Source organism: Vigna angularis, chromosome 10 (genome assembly GCF_016808095.1).
Source record: "Vigna angularis cultivar LongXiaoDou No.4 chromosome 10, ASM1680809v1, whole genome shotgun sequence".
Classification (NCBI taxonomy): Eukaryota; Viridiplantae; Streptophyta; class Magnoliopsida; order Fabales; family Fabaceae; genus Vigna; species Vigna angularis.
Window position 1 is genome coordinate 881,178 of NC_068979.1, and position 15,535 is coordinate 896,712.

General features: G+C 35.8%; 3 protein-coding genes across 3 annotated transcripts; 2 read left to right on the top strand and 1 right to left on the bottom strand.

Moving 5' to 3' along the window:
* Positions 1-583: 583 nt before the first annotated feature.
* Positions 584-4,674, top strand: LOC108320887 (pentatricopeptide repeat-containing protein At3g22690). Its single transcript, XM_017552470.2, has 2 exons — positions 584-1,017; positions 2,095-4,674. The coding sequence occupies exon 2, from the start codon at positions 2,122-2,124 to the stop codon at positions 4,627-4,629; it is 2,508 nt and encodes an 835-aa protein (XP_017407959.1). The 5' UTR covers positions 584-1,017; positions 2,095-2,121; the 3' UTR covers positions 4,630-4,674.
* Positions 4,675-4,814: 140 nt separating this feature from the next.
* Positions 4,815-7,335, top strand: LOC108320888 (pentatricopeptide repeat-containing protein At3g22670, mitochondrial). Its single transcript, XM_017552471.2, has one exon. The coding sequence runs from the start codon at positions 5,405-5,407 to the stop codon at positions 7,034-7,036; it is 1,632 nt and encodes a 543-aa protein (XP_017407960.1). The 5' UTR covers positions 4,815-5,404; the 3' UTR covers positions 7,037-7,335.
* Positions 7,336-7,928: 593 nt separating this feature from the next.
* On the bottom strand, positions 7,929-13,980 carry LOC108320797 (DExH-box ATP-dependent RNA helicase DExH16, mitochondrial). The gene is made up of 16 exons (XM_017552341.2): positions 13,771-13,980; positions 13,456-13,579; positions 13,183-13,304; positions 12,900-13,090; positions 12,426-12,566; positions 12,107-12,229; positions 11,389-11,466; positions 10,842-11,010; positions 9,886-9,998; positions 9,660-9,740; positions 9,333-9,398; positions 9,105-9,169; positions 8,889-8,934; positions 8,693-8,809; positions 8,452-8,543; positions 7,929-8,365 (listed from the first exon to the last, which is right to left on the bottom strand). Exons 1-16 carry the CDS (start codon positions 13,823-13,825, stop codon positions 8,248-8,250), a joined length of 1,701 nt encoding a protein of 566 aa, XP_017407830.1. The 5' UTR covers positions 13,826-13,980; the 3' UTR covers positions 7,929-8,247.
* Between the last annotated feature and the right edge of the window lie 1,555 nt (positions 13,981-15,535).

Consider the following 15,535-nt stretch of genomic DNA (forward strand, 5'->3'; position numbering starts at 1 on the left):
CTATTCTTGCTTAAAGTGGAAGGGGAGAGTTCCACTGGATCTATGCTGTGGTTATAAAACTGGTTTAGACAGGGAGATGTTAATTTTCTTTATTGTTTTTGGTTGAATCTATACATTTTACCTTATAAATTAAAATATGCAACTTAGGGCTAGGCTCAGAGTTATATTGCATTTAGGTTTTTGGTTGTTTTTGTTATTTACTTTGCAATTCCAAAAGTACTGTCAAGACACCTGATATTCTATCTGTTTCTAAAGTTTTGTGCTAGAGTTTGAGAAAAAGTTTCTATCTGTTTATAAAGTTTTGTACTAGAGTTTGAGAACAAAATGTTTTCAAATTTTTCTGAACAAACATTTGAAATCAGGAAACAATTTGAAAGCAGGCGATTTTGTTGTAAAAATAGTAATAAAATGAAAACATGGCTAAACCATTTTTGGAATCTCCATAAAACAAATGGACCAAAGTCCAAACTCCTTTTCCAGAGTTTCAAAAAACGGGCCACGTATTTTATTTCTTTTCTTCCAAATTTGAGATTTGGACCAAGCCCAAATTTCTTTCTCTTTTTCGCAAGATGGGTTAAACCATATACTCTTTTCTTCCAAAAACATGGACCGGGAGGGTAAACTTTGTCAAGAAGGAGATCTCTCCTTTCCTTCCATTCTCGGCAGTCAGCAGCCAGGGGCCGTTTCCCCTTTCCTCCCAAATTCATCTCCTCTCTCCGACGCCGGCAATCCAGGGAGGGGTTCGCCTCCGCCATCTTACACGCACGGGTCGCCGCCTCCATCGAAGCCGCCAAGCAGGCCGCCACGGGTCGCAGCCTCAATCGTAACGGGCTCCCCTTTTTCTCTTCTTCTTGCACGGCCCAGACTTGCCGTCGGTACGCGCGGCTGATGCCGGCAACCGCTCGGACTCCACAACCAACGGGCTGGAATGCTAACTCCGACTTTTCTCTTTCGAGTTGGGCTTACCTTAGCTGTACTACTATTCACTGCAGTAACAACACATGATTCATTCACCAGGTATTTTTACTGTACTATTGCACATATTTTTATTGTATTTTTACTGTAATATTGCACATATTTTTATTGTATTTTTAGACTATACGTATATTTTACTGTAGCAAAGCATTTATACATAAAATTATTTTTTTATTTTAAAAATATCTAGTATCTTAATTACAACAAGTTTGAAGAATCTTACACTCCCTGCCTTCTTAAGGCTCCTTCTAACCAACTAACTAACAACTAATTCCTAATCTATTTTCTTTTATTTTGGACACATTATATCCTAACACTGTAGCTCAAGTCAGTTAGAACGAGTCTTTAGCTAGAATTACTTCAATTGCGGCTCAATAGCTTGTAAATTTGATTATTTTGTTAATTATACTGAGCTTGTGCTGTTATCTCTAATCAGTTTGTGATCGAGCAGTCATATGCAGAAATGAGACCGATCGATCGAGCTTATGCTTCTAACACTGTCTCTTAGATTCCAAAAAACAATTTTTGAGAGTTAACCGACCTATCATGATATTGGGTTCATAGGATACAAAATTAATTATAAATGTAAATAGTAATATTTTAGATTTAAATCAAAATATCCATTTATGAAGAGTTGTATTTGATGATTTGGTAATAATAGACTAGGTAAGAATTTTGGAAATAATTTCCATAAATATTTTAAAAGTAAAAATAAGAACTTCTTTAGAGGTTCTCATAAGAAATGAAGTTCAAACAGGACAAGATATTTGTAATGTGTGTGTGGACATGCTATCTCAATATTTTTTGATAAATAAGATAAAGATAGAAATTGGTTTATGCCATGCTGTCACATCTACACAGATTGGACTCACAAGACCATCATCAAAGATAAAACTGTTTGCATTTAGAAAAAAAAAAAAAGGAGAAATTGAACCAAAATCTTTTTCTTACACAAAATGAACCAAAATTAATGGAAAGATATATTTAGTATCAGTTGTATAATATATTTAGTATCAGTTGTATAAACCATAACATTGTTTTTGTTTTCAATATTTTTCTGAATTTTAAGCAGCAACAATTATGGATTTCTAACTTATGAAATTGTTGAATATATGTTAGTTGCTGTTGCATCATCACGGAGCGGCAATGGCTACAACCCTTCATCCATCTTTGATTGTTTCAGTTCCCACAAGCGTGAAGGAAGCTAAACCCATAACCACGAAATCATCCCAAAAGTTACTTTCAAACTGCAAAACCCTGAATGAACTGAAGCAGTTGCACTGTGACATGATGAAGAAAGGGCTCTGTCACAAGCCTGGTAGTCACTTTAACAAGCTTGTTGCTGCTTGTGTCCAGATAGGTACCCTTGAGAGTTTGGACTACGCCCGAAATGCTGTTCAGGATGATGGTGTAAGCATGCCCTCTTTGTATGTGTATAACTGTCTCATTAGAGGTTATGCCTCAGCAGGGTTAGGTGAAGAAGCAATCTTGCTTTACATTCAGATGGTGGTGATGGGCATGGTGCCTGACAACTACACTTTCCCGTTTTTGCTGAGTGCCTGCTCTAAGACTATGGCGCTTTCTGAGGGTGTTCAAGTTCATGGGGCGGCTGTTAAAATGGGTTTGGACGGAGATACCTTTGTCCACAACTCTTTGATACATTTTTATGCTGAATGCGGGAAGGTTGAATTAGGGCGAAAGGTGTTTGACAAAATGCTTGAAAGAAACGTGGTGTCTTGGACTAGTTTGATAAATGGTTATGCTGGGAGAGACTTGGCAAAGGAGGCTGTTTCTTTGTTCTTTCAGATGATTGAGGCTGGTGTGGAACCGAATCCGGTGACCATGGTCTGTGTTATGTCTGCTTGTGCCAAGTTGAAGGATCTTGAATTGGGTAAAAAAGTGTGCGGTTATGTAGGTGAGTCGGGTGTGGAACTTAATGCACTCATGGTGAATGCATTAGTTGATATGTACATGAAATGTGGGGATATATGTTCGGCCAGGCGGATTTTTTACGAATGTACTGATAAGAATTTGGTTATGTACAATACTATCATGTCAAATTATGTGTACCATGGGTGGGCCGGTGATGCGCTCGGGATTTTGGATGAAATGCTGCGAAAAGGACCACGACCGGATAAGGTAACCATGTTATCTACGATTGCAGCCTGTGCACATTTGGGTGATCTTTCTGTTGGGAAGTCATCCCATGCTTATGTCTTACGGAATGGCCTTGAAGGTTGGGATAACATTCTCAATGCCATCGTTGACATGTACATGAAATGTGGCGAAAGAGGAGCAGCTTGCAAAGTTTTTGAGCGTATGCCAGACAAGACGGTGGTGACATGGAATTCGCTAATTGCAGGTTTGGTTAGAGATGGTGATGTGGAATTAGCTTGGAGAATCTTTGATGACATGCAGGAGAGGGATCTTGTATCTTGGAACACAATGATCAATGCGTTGGTTCAAGCAAGCATGTTCGAGGAAGCAATTGAGCTATTTAGAGAGATGCAAAACCAAGGGATAGAAGGAGATAGACTAACGATGATGGGTATTGCTTCTGCCTGTGGATATTTAGGAGCTCTTGATCTTGCCAAGTGGGTATGTACTTACATAGAGAATAATGGCATTCACATGGACTTGCAGCTTGGCACAGCTTTGGTTGACATGTTTTCTAGATGCGGTGATTCCTCAAGTGCTATGCATGTTTTCAGAAGAATGGAGAAACGGGATGTGTCTGCCTGGACAGCTGCCATTGGAGTTATGGCAATGGAGGGAAATACAGAAGGGGCTATTGAGCTTTTCAACGAGATGCTCAACCACAAGGTGAAACCAGATGACGTTGTTTTTGTGGCACTACTGTCAGCATGTAGCCATGGTGGTTCTGTGGACCAAGGAAGGCAAGTTTTTTGGTCAATGGAAAAAACCCACGGAACAAGTCCTCAGATTGTCCACTATGGATGCATGGTTGATTTGCTTGGTCGAGCTGGGCTGTTGGAAGAAGCTCTCCATCTCATACAAAGCATGCCAATGGAACCTAACGACGTGATCTGGGGATCTCTGCTGGCAGCTTGTCGGAAACACAAAAATGTTGAATTGGCACATTATGCAGCCGAAAAGTTAACACAATTGGCCCCTGAAAGAGCTGGGATTCATGTTCTGTTATCCAACATATATGCATCAGCTGGGAAATGGACGGATGTAGCAAGAGTGAGGTTGCAAATGAAGGAGAAGGGGGTCCAGAAAGTGCCTGGATCAAGCTCCATAGAGGTACATGGATTGATTCACGAGTTTACCTCGGGGGATGAATCACACGCAGAGAACACCCAGATTGAACTAATGCTACAGGAAATAAACTGCAGGCTAAGTGGGATAGGATATGTTCCTGATACAACCAACGTCTTACTGGATGTTGATGAGCAGGAGAAAGAGCACTTACTCAGCAGACATAGTGAGAAGCTAGCCATAGCTTATGGACTGATCACTACTGCTCAAGGTATACCCATACGGGTAGTAAAAAATCTTCGAATCTGTTCTGATTGTCATTCATTTATAAAATTAGTGTCAAAACTATACAGTAGGGAAATCACAGTTAGAGACAATAACAGATATCATTTTTTCAAGGAAGGATTTTGTTCTTGTGGAGATTACTGGTAATGGATTCTCTAAGAGGGAACCTCTTGTCTCTGGTTTACAAATCAACTTTGCTGTCCACAATTTAGGTCAAAACATCTACTATTGGCTTCTACTTTTTTCTTCAAAGCACTTGAACCACTCAGGGAAAAAATATTCCCAAACATAAGCAGAAATTAAATGAATTACCATGTATTTAGATAAACTTATCCTTAAATGCTTAAAGAAAAAAAAAATGAAAATAGGTTTTGACGTAAATTAAATTTTGTTACTTTTCACTAGTAAGTTAATTTTTCTTTCTTTTCCGTGGTGAAGAAATCTTTCCAAGTTAAATTGTGTTAGAAGGAAGTATGGATTTGTTCACTCCTACTGTAAATGAAAACTTGTAAAAATTAGTTGGATATTGTCATGCGATGACAAGAATTATCATTTTAATTTAACATTATATTGTTATTTAATAATATCAAATAAGAAAAGCATATTTTTTTTAAATAACTATACATCTAAAAATAATGTTCATTAATACCATTCAAACAACATTATTTCTTTTGTAAAGAATGCGTCCCATAATAAATGACTTCAACTAAAATCAATTTTGCAAATTCTAATTCAAGCACACATAACATCTAACATCTGTTTGTTTTATATTATTATTATTATTTTTAATTTTAGTATAATAATTTTAATTTTACATGTGTTGTGAGATGATAGTTATATGTGGGAAACCTTTTCCCTTTGATGAATCCTGCATTTGGGTTAAATCTCCCTTCTCTAAGTCGAATCAATCATAGCCTAAAAAATGTTTTTCAAGTTCGGAATACGGAACCTCTTGGCTCACCGTTTCTCTCCCAGAATCACCGCCGCCAATGCCTCACACCGTTACCTTTACGGGAATCCTCTCTGCACCACCGTGGAGTCACCTGACCTCCCACCGTGGCTCAAGTTCTCCGACACCCCGACGCCTTCCGATGCTGACGACAACTTCGTTATCCCTTCACTCGCCAATTGGGTCGACACCCACATCCTCACCTCCAAGCTCAAACTTCCCACACAACCCTCGAAGCAAAACAGCCTCGACCAAGTGGACGCAGTATCCACACTTCTCAAAAAACGCTATTCTTCCCCCGAGCTAGTAGGTGAAGCACTTAATGGACGCGGTTTTCAGCCATCAAGCGATTTGGTTTCGCAGGTTCTCAAGAGATTCAGCAACCATTGGGTCTCTGCTTTGGGGGTTTTCAAGTGGGCAAAAGCTCAAACAGGTTATCGGCATTCTCCCGAAGTGTACAACTTGATGGTTGACATCCTGGGAAAGTGCAGAACCTTTGATTTAATGTGGGACTTGGTGAAGGAAATGTCACAACTCGAAGGGTACGTCACATTGGATACAATGACTAAGGTAATGAGAAGGCTTGCCAAGGCTCGCAAGCTTGAAGATGCAATAGAAGCATTTCGTAGAATGGGGTTGTTTGGTGTTAAGCAGGATACTGCAGCGTTGAATGTTCTCATGGATGCGTTGGTGAAAGGAGATAGTGTTGAACATGCCCACAAGGTTGTTTTGGAGTTTAAGAGTAGGATTCCTTTGAGTTCTCATTCTTTCAATATTTTGATCCATGGGTGGTGCAAAGCAAGGAACTTTGACAATGCCAGGAAAGCAATGGCGGACATGAAGGAGCAGGGGTTTGAGCCTGATGTATACTCGTACACTAATTTTATTGAGGCTTATTGCCACGAGAAAGATTTCCGCAAGGTGGATCAAGTTTTGGAGGAGATGAGAGCAAATGGGTGCACCCCTAATGCTGTGACTTACACTACTGTGATGATTAATCTGGGGAAAGCAGGGCAAGTGAGTGAAGCTTTGGAGGTTTACGAGAAAATGAAGAGTGATGGATGTGTGGCTGACACTCCATTTTACAGCTGTTTGATATTCATCCTCGGCAGAGCTGGAAGGCTAAAGGATGCTCGCGATGTGTTTGAAGATATGCCTAAGCAAGGGGTTGTGAGAGATGTGGTGACATACAATACTATGATTTCTACTGCTTGTGCACACTCGCGGGAAGAGACTGCTCTCAGGTTGCTTAAGGAAATGGAAGACGGATCGTGCAAGCCGAATGTTGAGACTTACCATCGGTTGCTCAAGATGTGCTGCAGAAAGAAGAGAATGAAGGTGCTCAAATTTTTGTTGGATCACATGTTGAAGAACGATATAAGCCTTGATTTGGCTACTTACTCGCTCTTGGTGAGTGGTCTGTGTAAAAGTGGAAGAGTTGAGGATGCTTACTCGTTTTTAGAGGAAATGGTCTCGCAGGGAATGACTCCAAAGCCCAACACTCTCAAGCTATTGATTGGAGAGCTTGAGTCCAAGAGCATGTCAGAGGAGAAAGAGCATGTTGAGAAATTGATGGATCGTCTCTTTCAGAAAACAAATGTTTAGTGGTTTTGGCATAAGATGAAGTAATTTCCAAGTCAGCGATATCTGCTGGTCAGTTGCCCCTTCATTTCATCCCATGCCATGATAGAAAATGGAAACGACCTTTGCTAATGAATCCTAGTGTTATTTTCACGATATTATATCTTGTGACGATTTTGTTTTTGTTTTTCTCTTCTTAAATGCTAGCATATTTTAGCACAACTCCACATTTTGTACAATTAAGAAGAGGCGGATTGACACAATTTTAGATAAAGTTTTGTACTCTATGACTGTGATTTATGGATGTCTTCTTCGTACTCTAATAGACATGATTACCGATTAAAGAGAAACAAATGAGTGTAATTCTTATTTTACAATAATTGCATTGTATATGAAGTTTTACGAGAGTTTTTTACATTGCACAAGAACATCTTTTTAGTGTTGGGTTATTATCACTCTTTCTGTGGATCCTTTATTACAACCTAATATTTATGAATGCGTTCTGTTTTATTTCAATAGTAAAATTAATCAATTTACCAATCCAATTTCAAGAGCATTGATATCAATTAGGGTCCCGTAGATTTCGTCGACTGTGTATGTTTTCTCTAATCTTTCCATTTTTAAAACAAGCTTAAATTAATTTAGGTGTACAAATAGTGATTGTTTGAAAATACGATTACATTAAAAATCACTTTTTAGATTTTTATAAAAAGCTGATATAATTTGTTTGTTTATGGAATTGTATGGTAGTATGGTTAACATGATGGAGTATTTAATTTTCAACGTTGTAACCAAAAAGTTTGTAAACAGTCTGTCTAGGCCTCTCTGCGCTTTAACAGCAATGTCACAAGTTGATCGCTTAATATAAGAAAACAACCTCGTATAAAACAGGCTTGCGTAAGATTGAGAATGAACAGAGATAAATTTGGGGAAAAAATATAATTAAATAATCATTAGATGAAGCAATATGAATGCGTAAGAGGTAGAAAACAACCTAGTATATGTACAGCATATTTGACGTTGTTAGTGAAAGTTGTAAAATGATGAACAGAGATTTTGGCACTGCGACTGGTACCAGCAAGGGAAGGGAATAACCTACTGTGTTTTTTGGATACTTTCTGAACTCAATTCTTTTGTTATTTTCACGTCAAATTGAGAAAAGATGCAGAAGCAACTAAAAGTAGCTTCTGGGCAGATGGGATCAGTTGTTTGAAAATGCATATCCAAACATAGCATCAAAGGTATTGCCTCACATCTCGGGATAACAGAGAACTTGACATTTTATGCGAAGATAATCTTCTTGTAGCCACTGGCCTCTGCCACCCAAGTCTTTCTAGGAATTCCTCAATCAACCTATGAATTCAAAATGATAAATATATAGTTTTGTAGATTTTAATTGGATAAAAGTAGAAAAACACATAAAGCCTTGTAACACGTACATGCTGCAAATGGCCTTTTGGGATGCAGCCAGCTCACGGTCTGGGAAAGATTCTTCCAACCGAAAGCTCAACCATACGTAAAGATCCAAGACCTGCAGTTTTAGTACCAATCAGAAACCGTTAAATTTGAGGTTAAGTGGTTAAAAATCAGTTAAAAATGGTTTTATGAACATTTTCTGTCAAAATCAGTGAAGGAAAAATACAGTCAACACTGTACAACAAGAAAAGTAACTAGAGAAACCTTGTGGATGGATTCCAGCTCCTTAAGAGCACCAGCAGTCTTGGGCACTTTGAGTGAGCCTGGCGTAAATATTTCTCGAAGCCGGACAAGGCCTTTCTTTGCATAATTCTCTGCAAACTGATTTATCATAAGTTGTGTCAATTTTATGATCATTCAAACTAATCTCAACAAGTCATACTAACAATGTGATAATTACCTGTGTTAGGCCTTGAGATAAAATCTCGTCATCCATGTCAGCTGGACTGAATATTATTACAACTATCAGTTAAAATTTAACTGAAAAGATGAACAGACTAAACTACAGACACAGTGATTTATTAATTGACTGGGTTTTCAATTCATAGAATTGTCCTACATTACATGGATATTGCATTCTGAAATTGTGTTATTTTCTGAAAATATAAGAATGCACCTGATACAGAAAAGGTATTTCTCATGTAATCCAAGGGGAAGCTCATCAATGACAGCAGCAACTTTCTAGCATCAGCATGTACAAACAACACCCACAAAACAAAAGGGAACCCAGTGAATAATAATAAACTGTTGAAGGTATTCGATACTGATATTACTAATGAACAAGACAATAACATTGTATGGAATATCCACAATTCAATGGCAAGGCAGCTATCAAAAGACATACCAGTAATTGATCACAATTAACGATGAAATAATTTTCAGATAATTTCGCATTGTCAAGAAAATGTGCCTGCAATATTTAAAGATAAAAGGTGAATAATGTAGTTTTGGGATGTAATAATATAATATGTTAACACACCTAAGAATTTTTAAATTCAATGATTTGAAAGATTAAGTTGAGTGGAATACAATGCTTGGCCACTTCATTATAACTAGTAGTCACAATTTTCTTTTCACTTGCAATGGACGATGACAAATAATACAATTTGCAGAGTACAATGCATGACAGAATGAATTATCATGGAAACACAAATAGGCAGATACATTTTACCAGTATTTGATAGAAACCATATCTCGGGTGTAATCGGGAATACATATACATCAAATCGAAGGTAGGAAGTAAGCCAGCACGCTGTATCACAATTAGCATACATAAATCATCAATAGTGGATAAAGTAAACAGTTCGGATAAAAGTGCATATCTACTAGAAGCTTTCTAGATTTCAGGTTTTGCCTAGGTTGCATATTTAGTATAGAGTAATTAAGTTTTTGGTTACCTCTAAAATGGGTGATGGAGAATTTAATGATGAATGGAGCAAGGGTAGATCATCTTCATCCAAGCATGTCACTTGTCCTTCCGGAAAATTTGACCCATATCTCCCGGCTCTCCCTGCAAGTAGAAATGCATTCATTGCAACCAAGAATAATATATGATCCAAATAGACAGGACATTAGCCCAAGGTTCAACATTTCCACATATTAATAAAATATAAAAATATCTATTAGAACAGTAAATCATGGATATTTGAGATAAGTTTTTGTTCCCAAGTGGATTCCTAACAGTTACTTAAATAAACATAAGGTTAAATAAATCACTGAGTATCTCAAAAATAATTTTAAAAAATCAACATTAATAAAGATATTCCTGTGTCTGAAGGAAAAACGATAGCTTGAGTAGAGATAAAGAGAGATTTTAAGGGGGGGCATGTTAAAGCCACAAAAACTGGGAACATTAACATAGTTGACAGAAGTTTAAATTCTGTTAAATAATGTAGCACTGATTTTGCCAAAAAATACCCTTTGATGTACTCCAGAATCTTGACATATCTGAACTGTATCCTAGTAGATTTTTTGTCAAAAAAATTAATTTATCATATACATAATGTTTAAGGCAAGTACCTACTCCAAATTTTCCAACATCCAACAACAACAATATATAAATAAAAAGGATGCTTTGATTTCTACTTATCCAAACTATCAAATTGAATAACATTGGAACAGCTGCATACATCATGACAAGATAAAATAAGAAAAAATTATCCAAAGCTAATGCTCAATATTACACCGCTTGAAATCTGATGTAAAATTTATAGACTCTCCAGAAAAAAAGTAATACCGTTTTATTGACAAAATGTTAAAACCACAAAAACGTCAGTGTCAATATACACCAGATACAATCCTTTAATCAAATTCCAGAACAAGGTTCAATTCAATTATAAGAATTTCATGCTACCTGCAATCTGTTTGATCTCAGGTACAGTTAGATCCCGCACCTCAAATCCATCAAACTTCTTTGTAGCGGAAAATATGATTCTAGAGATGTTTAGATTAAGACCCATTCCAATGGCATCACTGGCCACAAGAACATCAAACTCACTACTTGCATCATTGAACATGCTTGCCTGCAGTCCTAACAAAACTTTAAAGTAATCAAATTCTCAGCATGGAGGGGGACAATGAGATAAATTGGAAATATTTATAAACATATGCCAATAAAAATAGCAGTAAAGTAAAGGAAAACTAAAAACTATGGACAAAAAACGAGAAGGAATTTCCAAACAGAGCAATGAAATAACATGGAAACTGCATAAAAAGGTTATGGTCAGCAGGAGCATTTCTGCCAATGAATGATAAAAGACAAAAATCACAAAAGAACAAAATAAATGGCAGAATGTGCGAATGAGCAACGAATGTTAAATTCTAAATATTACATTACCGTGAAACAATTATAATTAAAAAGGAAAACTAAAAATTACTTAGACAAAGGTTTGAGCTCACACCTGCCTTGTTCGTGTCTCTGGTGGTAGTGAGCCATACACTACCGAACAAAGATGCTTTCCTTCTTTCTCAATTCTTTTCTGAGCAATGATATTAACTCTTACTACTAGTTAGTTTGCAGTACAGATACTATAAAAAAACATAAATTGAATTTGCATAATTCATTAGCAGCTTACATTATGTTTGATATAAAATCATTACGAGTGTCATTCTCTTCTTATGCTAATCAAGATAAAGGGGTATGTGTGTGTGGGTGGGGAGGCGGGTGTTGGGGTGCGGGCGGTTGGCGCTGGGGGTGGAATGTAAAGAGTAAAAGACAATTTAATTGACTAAACCCTAACTAAGCTAACATTGACACTGTGTCTACCATCCCCATTCCTATATAATCTCAATGAAAATAGCACTATGAACATGGTTAAAATGATAGGATATACAAGTAAAAAATATTAGAGAAAACTGACGAGGCAAAGGACAGAAACAAGTAACAATCTTTGGTAAACTGTTGATGTTGATGTTTGATATACATTTCATTAATATTCAAAATAAAATCTTCAAAATTGGATGACCTCTTTTTCAGAAGTATTTAATGAAAAACAAAAGGGAACAATAACAGTGAAAATGGATGGCCAGGAATTTTTGGGCATAAAATATTTTGTTTTAAACAAAATATGAAAGCATGCAAGTTAAATTCAAGAACAGTTAACACATGTAAAAGCTCACCTTCAAACTGTAAATCTCCTTACGTGAAAAGGCTACAATGCAATCACCGTTTCTTACATTAGAGAAAGACCCAAGAGGAACATTCAGTGGGATTAAAGGTGACAGTCTCTCATAAAATTGAACCTGCAGCACCCATGAAGAAAACTTTGAGAGAATTAAAAGAACATTTTGATGGAAATAAAATGAATAAGTAGAGGACCTTGACAACATTTGTTATTTACCACAACGGAAAATTCATGAGAGTAAAATTATTGGTCTAATGTATATGCTCCCATCCCATCCCCGACAAAAACAAATGTTGTTCGCAGAATTTCAGTACCTCAACTTCATCACCAGTAATTTTCAATATCTCCTGAATAAGGGGAACAGCAGCAGGATCACCACAAAGGTGAAGTTCATCAGCAGCAATTCCTAATAAAGCACGTGTAAATGAATATCCCCTTGTAGTACAACCTATCATCTGGATCCATAAAGAAACATAAGGTTAGTTAGACGGGGAAAAAAATCACAATGACAAGCATACCGAGATATAGAATAACAACTAGCAAAGCCCATAATGCCACCGATGTCTCCTCAAACGCAGATGTTCCAGTCATTCCAATTCTCAATTAGTAATACAGTTAAAATTGAACGAGAGACATGACAAGATTATAATAAGACCATAACCTTCTATCCCTTTCTCAATGTGAATTTTATTTATGTTGGTTCACATAAAACCAAATAATTATTCCAGGAATTACTTTATATATAATACAAAAAAAAAAAAGAATCACCAAATGGAAATTTTACTTGCCTGAATTTCATCAATAACAGCGCATTGATAATCAGCTGATACATCAGCCATTTCAACTGTAACAGCTTTATGATTTGCACCATCAACCTCCTCTCTTTCCTGACCTGTTATGAGATCGCAAAGAACTTGTACCTTGTTCAATCGTTTTGCAATCTCCCATGCCAACAATCTTAAAGGACCACAATATATACCTGCAAGGTACAAAAATACTTAATCTCCCTGCTAAGGTTTCATCCTCACGCATTATTGTTTACCTTTACCATTGAAAAGAAGGATAACTTACCAGAAGCACTTGACTCAAGCTGCTTCAAAGCATGATATGTTTTACCGCTATTTGTTGGACCAACATGAAGGATAACCCTACGATGTTTTTTCCGGGCCTGTGGATACCATGAATGAGGGCAGCTAAAACGACCAGTAATCAAGCATCAGCATTCAGAAACATTAAATGTAACTAAAATTGCATAGTCATAACCACTGTCGTAGAGATTTATAATCAGATAAAAGTTTGTTTAACAGAGTAAACAAACAACATATGGGGCATGTTGTTACTTACGTCAAGTCAGTAAAATCATTTCTGATGGGGCCACTAGAGCTGCTATATGAATGCACCATGTTTGCAGCAGCACCTAAAGGTTGAAACTTGAACTGAAAGTATAGACGAAAATGCTCCTTATTACCTGGATGGGGTGATGAGATATCATCAACACCATACAAACATCCAAAGTCAGTCTATATTGGAATTCAAAAGTAGAAAAACATAAGGGCGTGTTAAATTTAGAGTTTTGATAGTTCCAAGATAAAGGGGAGAAAAATCAAAGGAAAATAACAGCCCAAATTAATTAAATTAGTCCTCGTGGAGGTAGCTAACCGAACAGAGAGCGAGCAAATAGGTTCCGATTGTGACGAAGAAGAAAGGAAGCCATTGTTGGGAAGAGAGTATGAATACGAAATTGGATAGAAAAAGGGTCAAATTGAATGAAAATTGAAGAAGAAAAAAAGGTACGGCGGTGGATGGATCGAAGTCGTTGCTCCCTTTGACCACACAACCTGCGAACCTCACTCTCCGCCGCTTCCACCCCCAAACACCACTTTCATAAATTAAAAAAATAATAATAATAAAAAATTACTGTTCTACTCTTCAATTTTAATTAATAAAACAAAACAAAAAAAATAACTCCTTCCTATTAATTTAATCCAATGTTTAAGGTGAAATGGTTAAAGAGTAAATTATAAAATCTAACTTTCCACTTTCTCTTAATCTGAATAGTAAAATAATTAATTGTTGAATTAGTTACTTTTTGTAAATGTTGAATTAGTGGATTGAAAAATATAAACATATATAAACTTTTTATATTTATTTAATATTTTTTCTTTATTTTTATTTTTCTTTTAAATATAAAAATTTATCTTTTATAATCATTTTATTTTAATAATATGTGACAAATAAACATAAATGTGTGTTACTTGTGTATTACAAGAAATTTAGATTATTCTTGATATATCAAAGATTTTATGTATCATTCTTGTTATACCAAGAATTTCATCCACATCATAATTATCATATTTTATACTCCACTATTTTAAGAACCTATTCTCACTCACAAGTTGAGCTTAAAAGAAAATTTAAAAAATTGAATAACAATCAAACTTAAATATATCTGTAGGTATTTCTTTTTTAACATGTTATCCATCTTCTTCTTTACTTTTAGTGAATTCCTAATTTTCATATTAGACCTGACATTAACAAAAAAATATCCTGCAAATATAAAAAAAATACATAGATTATTTTTATTCTATTTATTATTTTTATATTTTATTTAATTACTTTTAGAAAAAAAATTATATTAATAAAATATAAATTTTATTTCATTTTTGTTAGTTATTTTAACATTTTAATTTCAACTATTCATTTTGTTGCAGTATAATATAATTGCAAGTATTTAATTACTATTTGAGGTTATACATTTTGAATTGTTTATTATGTTATGATACAAGTTAAATATTTTATTATTTAATTGACTAAGATTCTTTGTTTAAACAATTAAGTGATAATATATATATATATATATATATATATATATATATATATATATATATATATATAATTTTTTTTTTCTCCGTCCTGCTCTCCATCTCCAAACATCACCCTGTTTTGGCCAATTTTCCTATGCATATGAATCACACATATAAAACTCAGTTCATATTTATAATCATCAAAAATACATATTTATAGTTACAAATGAAAATGCTTAAATCAAATATCTTCTAAAAAGCAATAAACTAGATATTATATGTGACACCCTTGATAATTAGCAAAGATAATTTCTGACACCTCACCACTTATGCACGCCACATCATTTCTCAGCCATTAAAACTCACTCCCAACTCTGATACATATCTCTGCTGTACACTGAAAAACGCACCACGTCACACGCGCAGGGTTTTAAAAGCGCACCAAACTTTGCATGCACGCATGCCACTTGTCACGTTGGAAGTTTCTGAAATCAGAGTGGGGGTGCAGGTGTCTGAAAATGAGACGCTCGTTCGTCTAGAAATGGAAGGAACAAAAGAGATTTTTCGAAAACCCTTCCACTCACCTGCACCATTCATCTTCTTCCTCAGAGCCTTTCATA

Coding starts and splice junctions, on each gene's coding strand:
- LOC108320797 (XM_017552341.2), bottom strand. CDS start 13,825: ATGGCTTCCTTTCTTCTTCGTCACAATCGGAACCTATTTGCTCGCTCT. Junction 13,305..13,455: donor AATGATTTTACTGACTTGAC/GTAAGTAACAAC, acceptor TGGTCGTTTTAG/CTGCCCTCATTCATGGTATC. Junction 8,544..8,692: donor AGCTGGAATCCATCCACAAG/GTTTCTCTAGTT, acceptor CTAAAACTGCAG/GTCTTGGATCTTTACGTATG.
- LOC108320887 (XM_017552470.2), top strand. CDS start 2,122: ATGGCTACAACCCTTCATCCATCTTTGATTGTTTCAGTTCCCACAAGC.
- LOC108320888 (XM_017552471.2), top strand. CDS start 5,405: ATGTTTTTCAAGTTCGGAATACGGAACCTCTTGGCTCACCGTTTCTCT.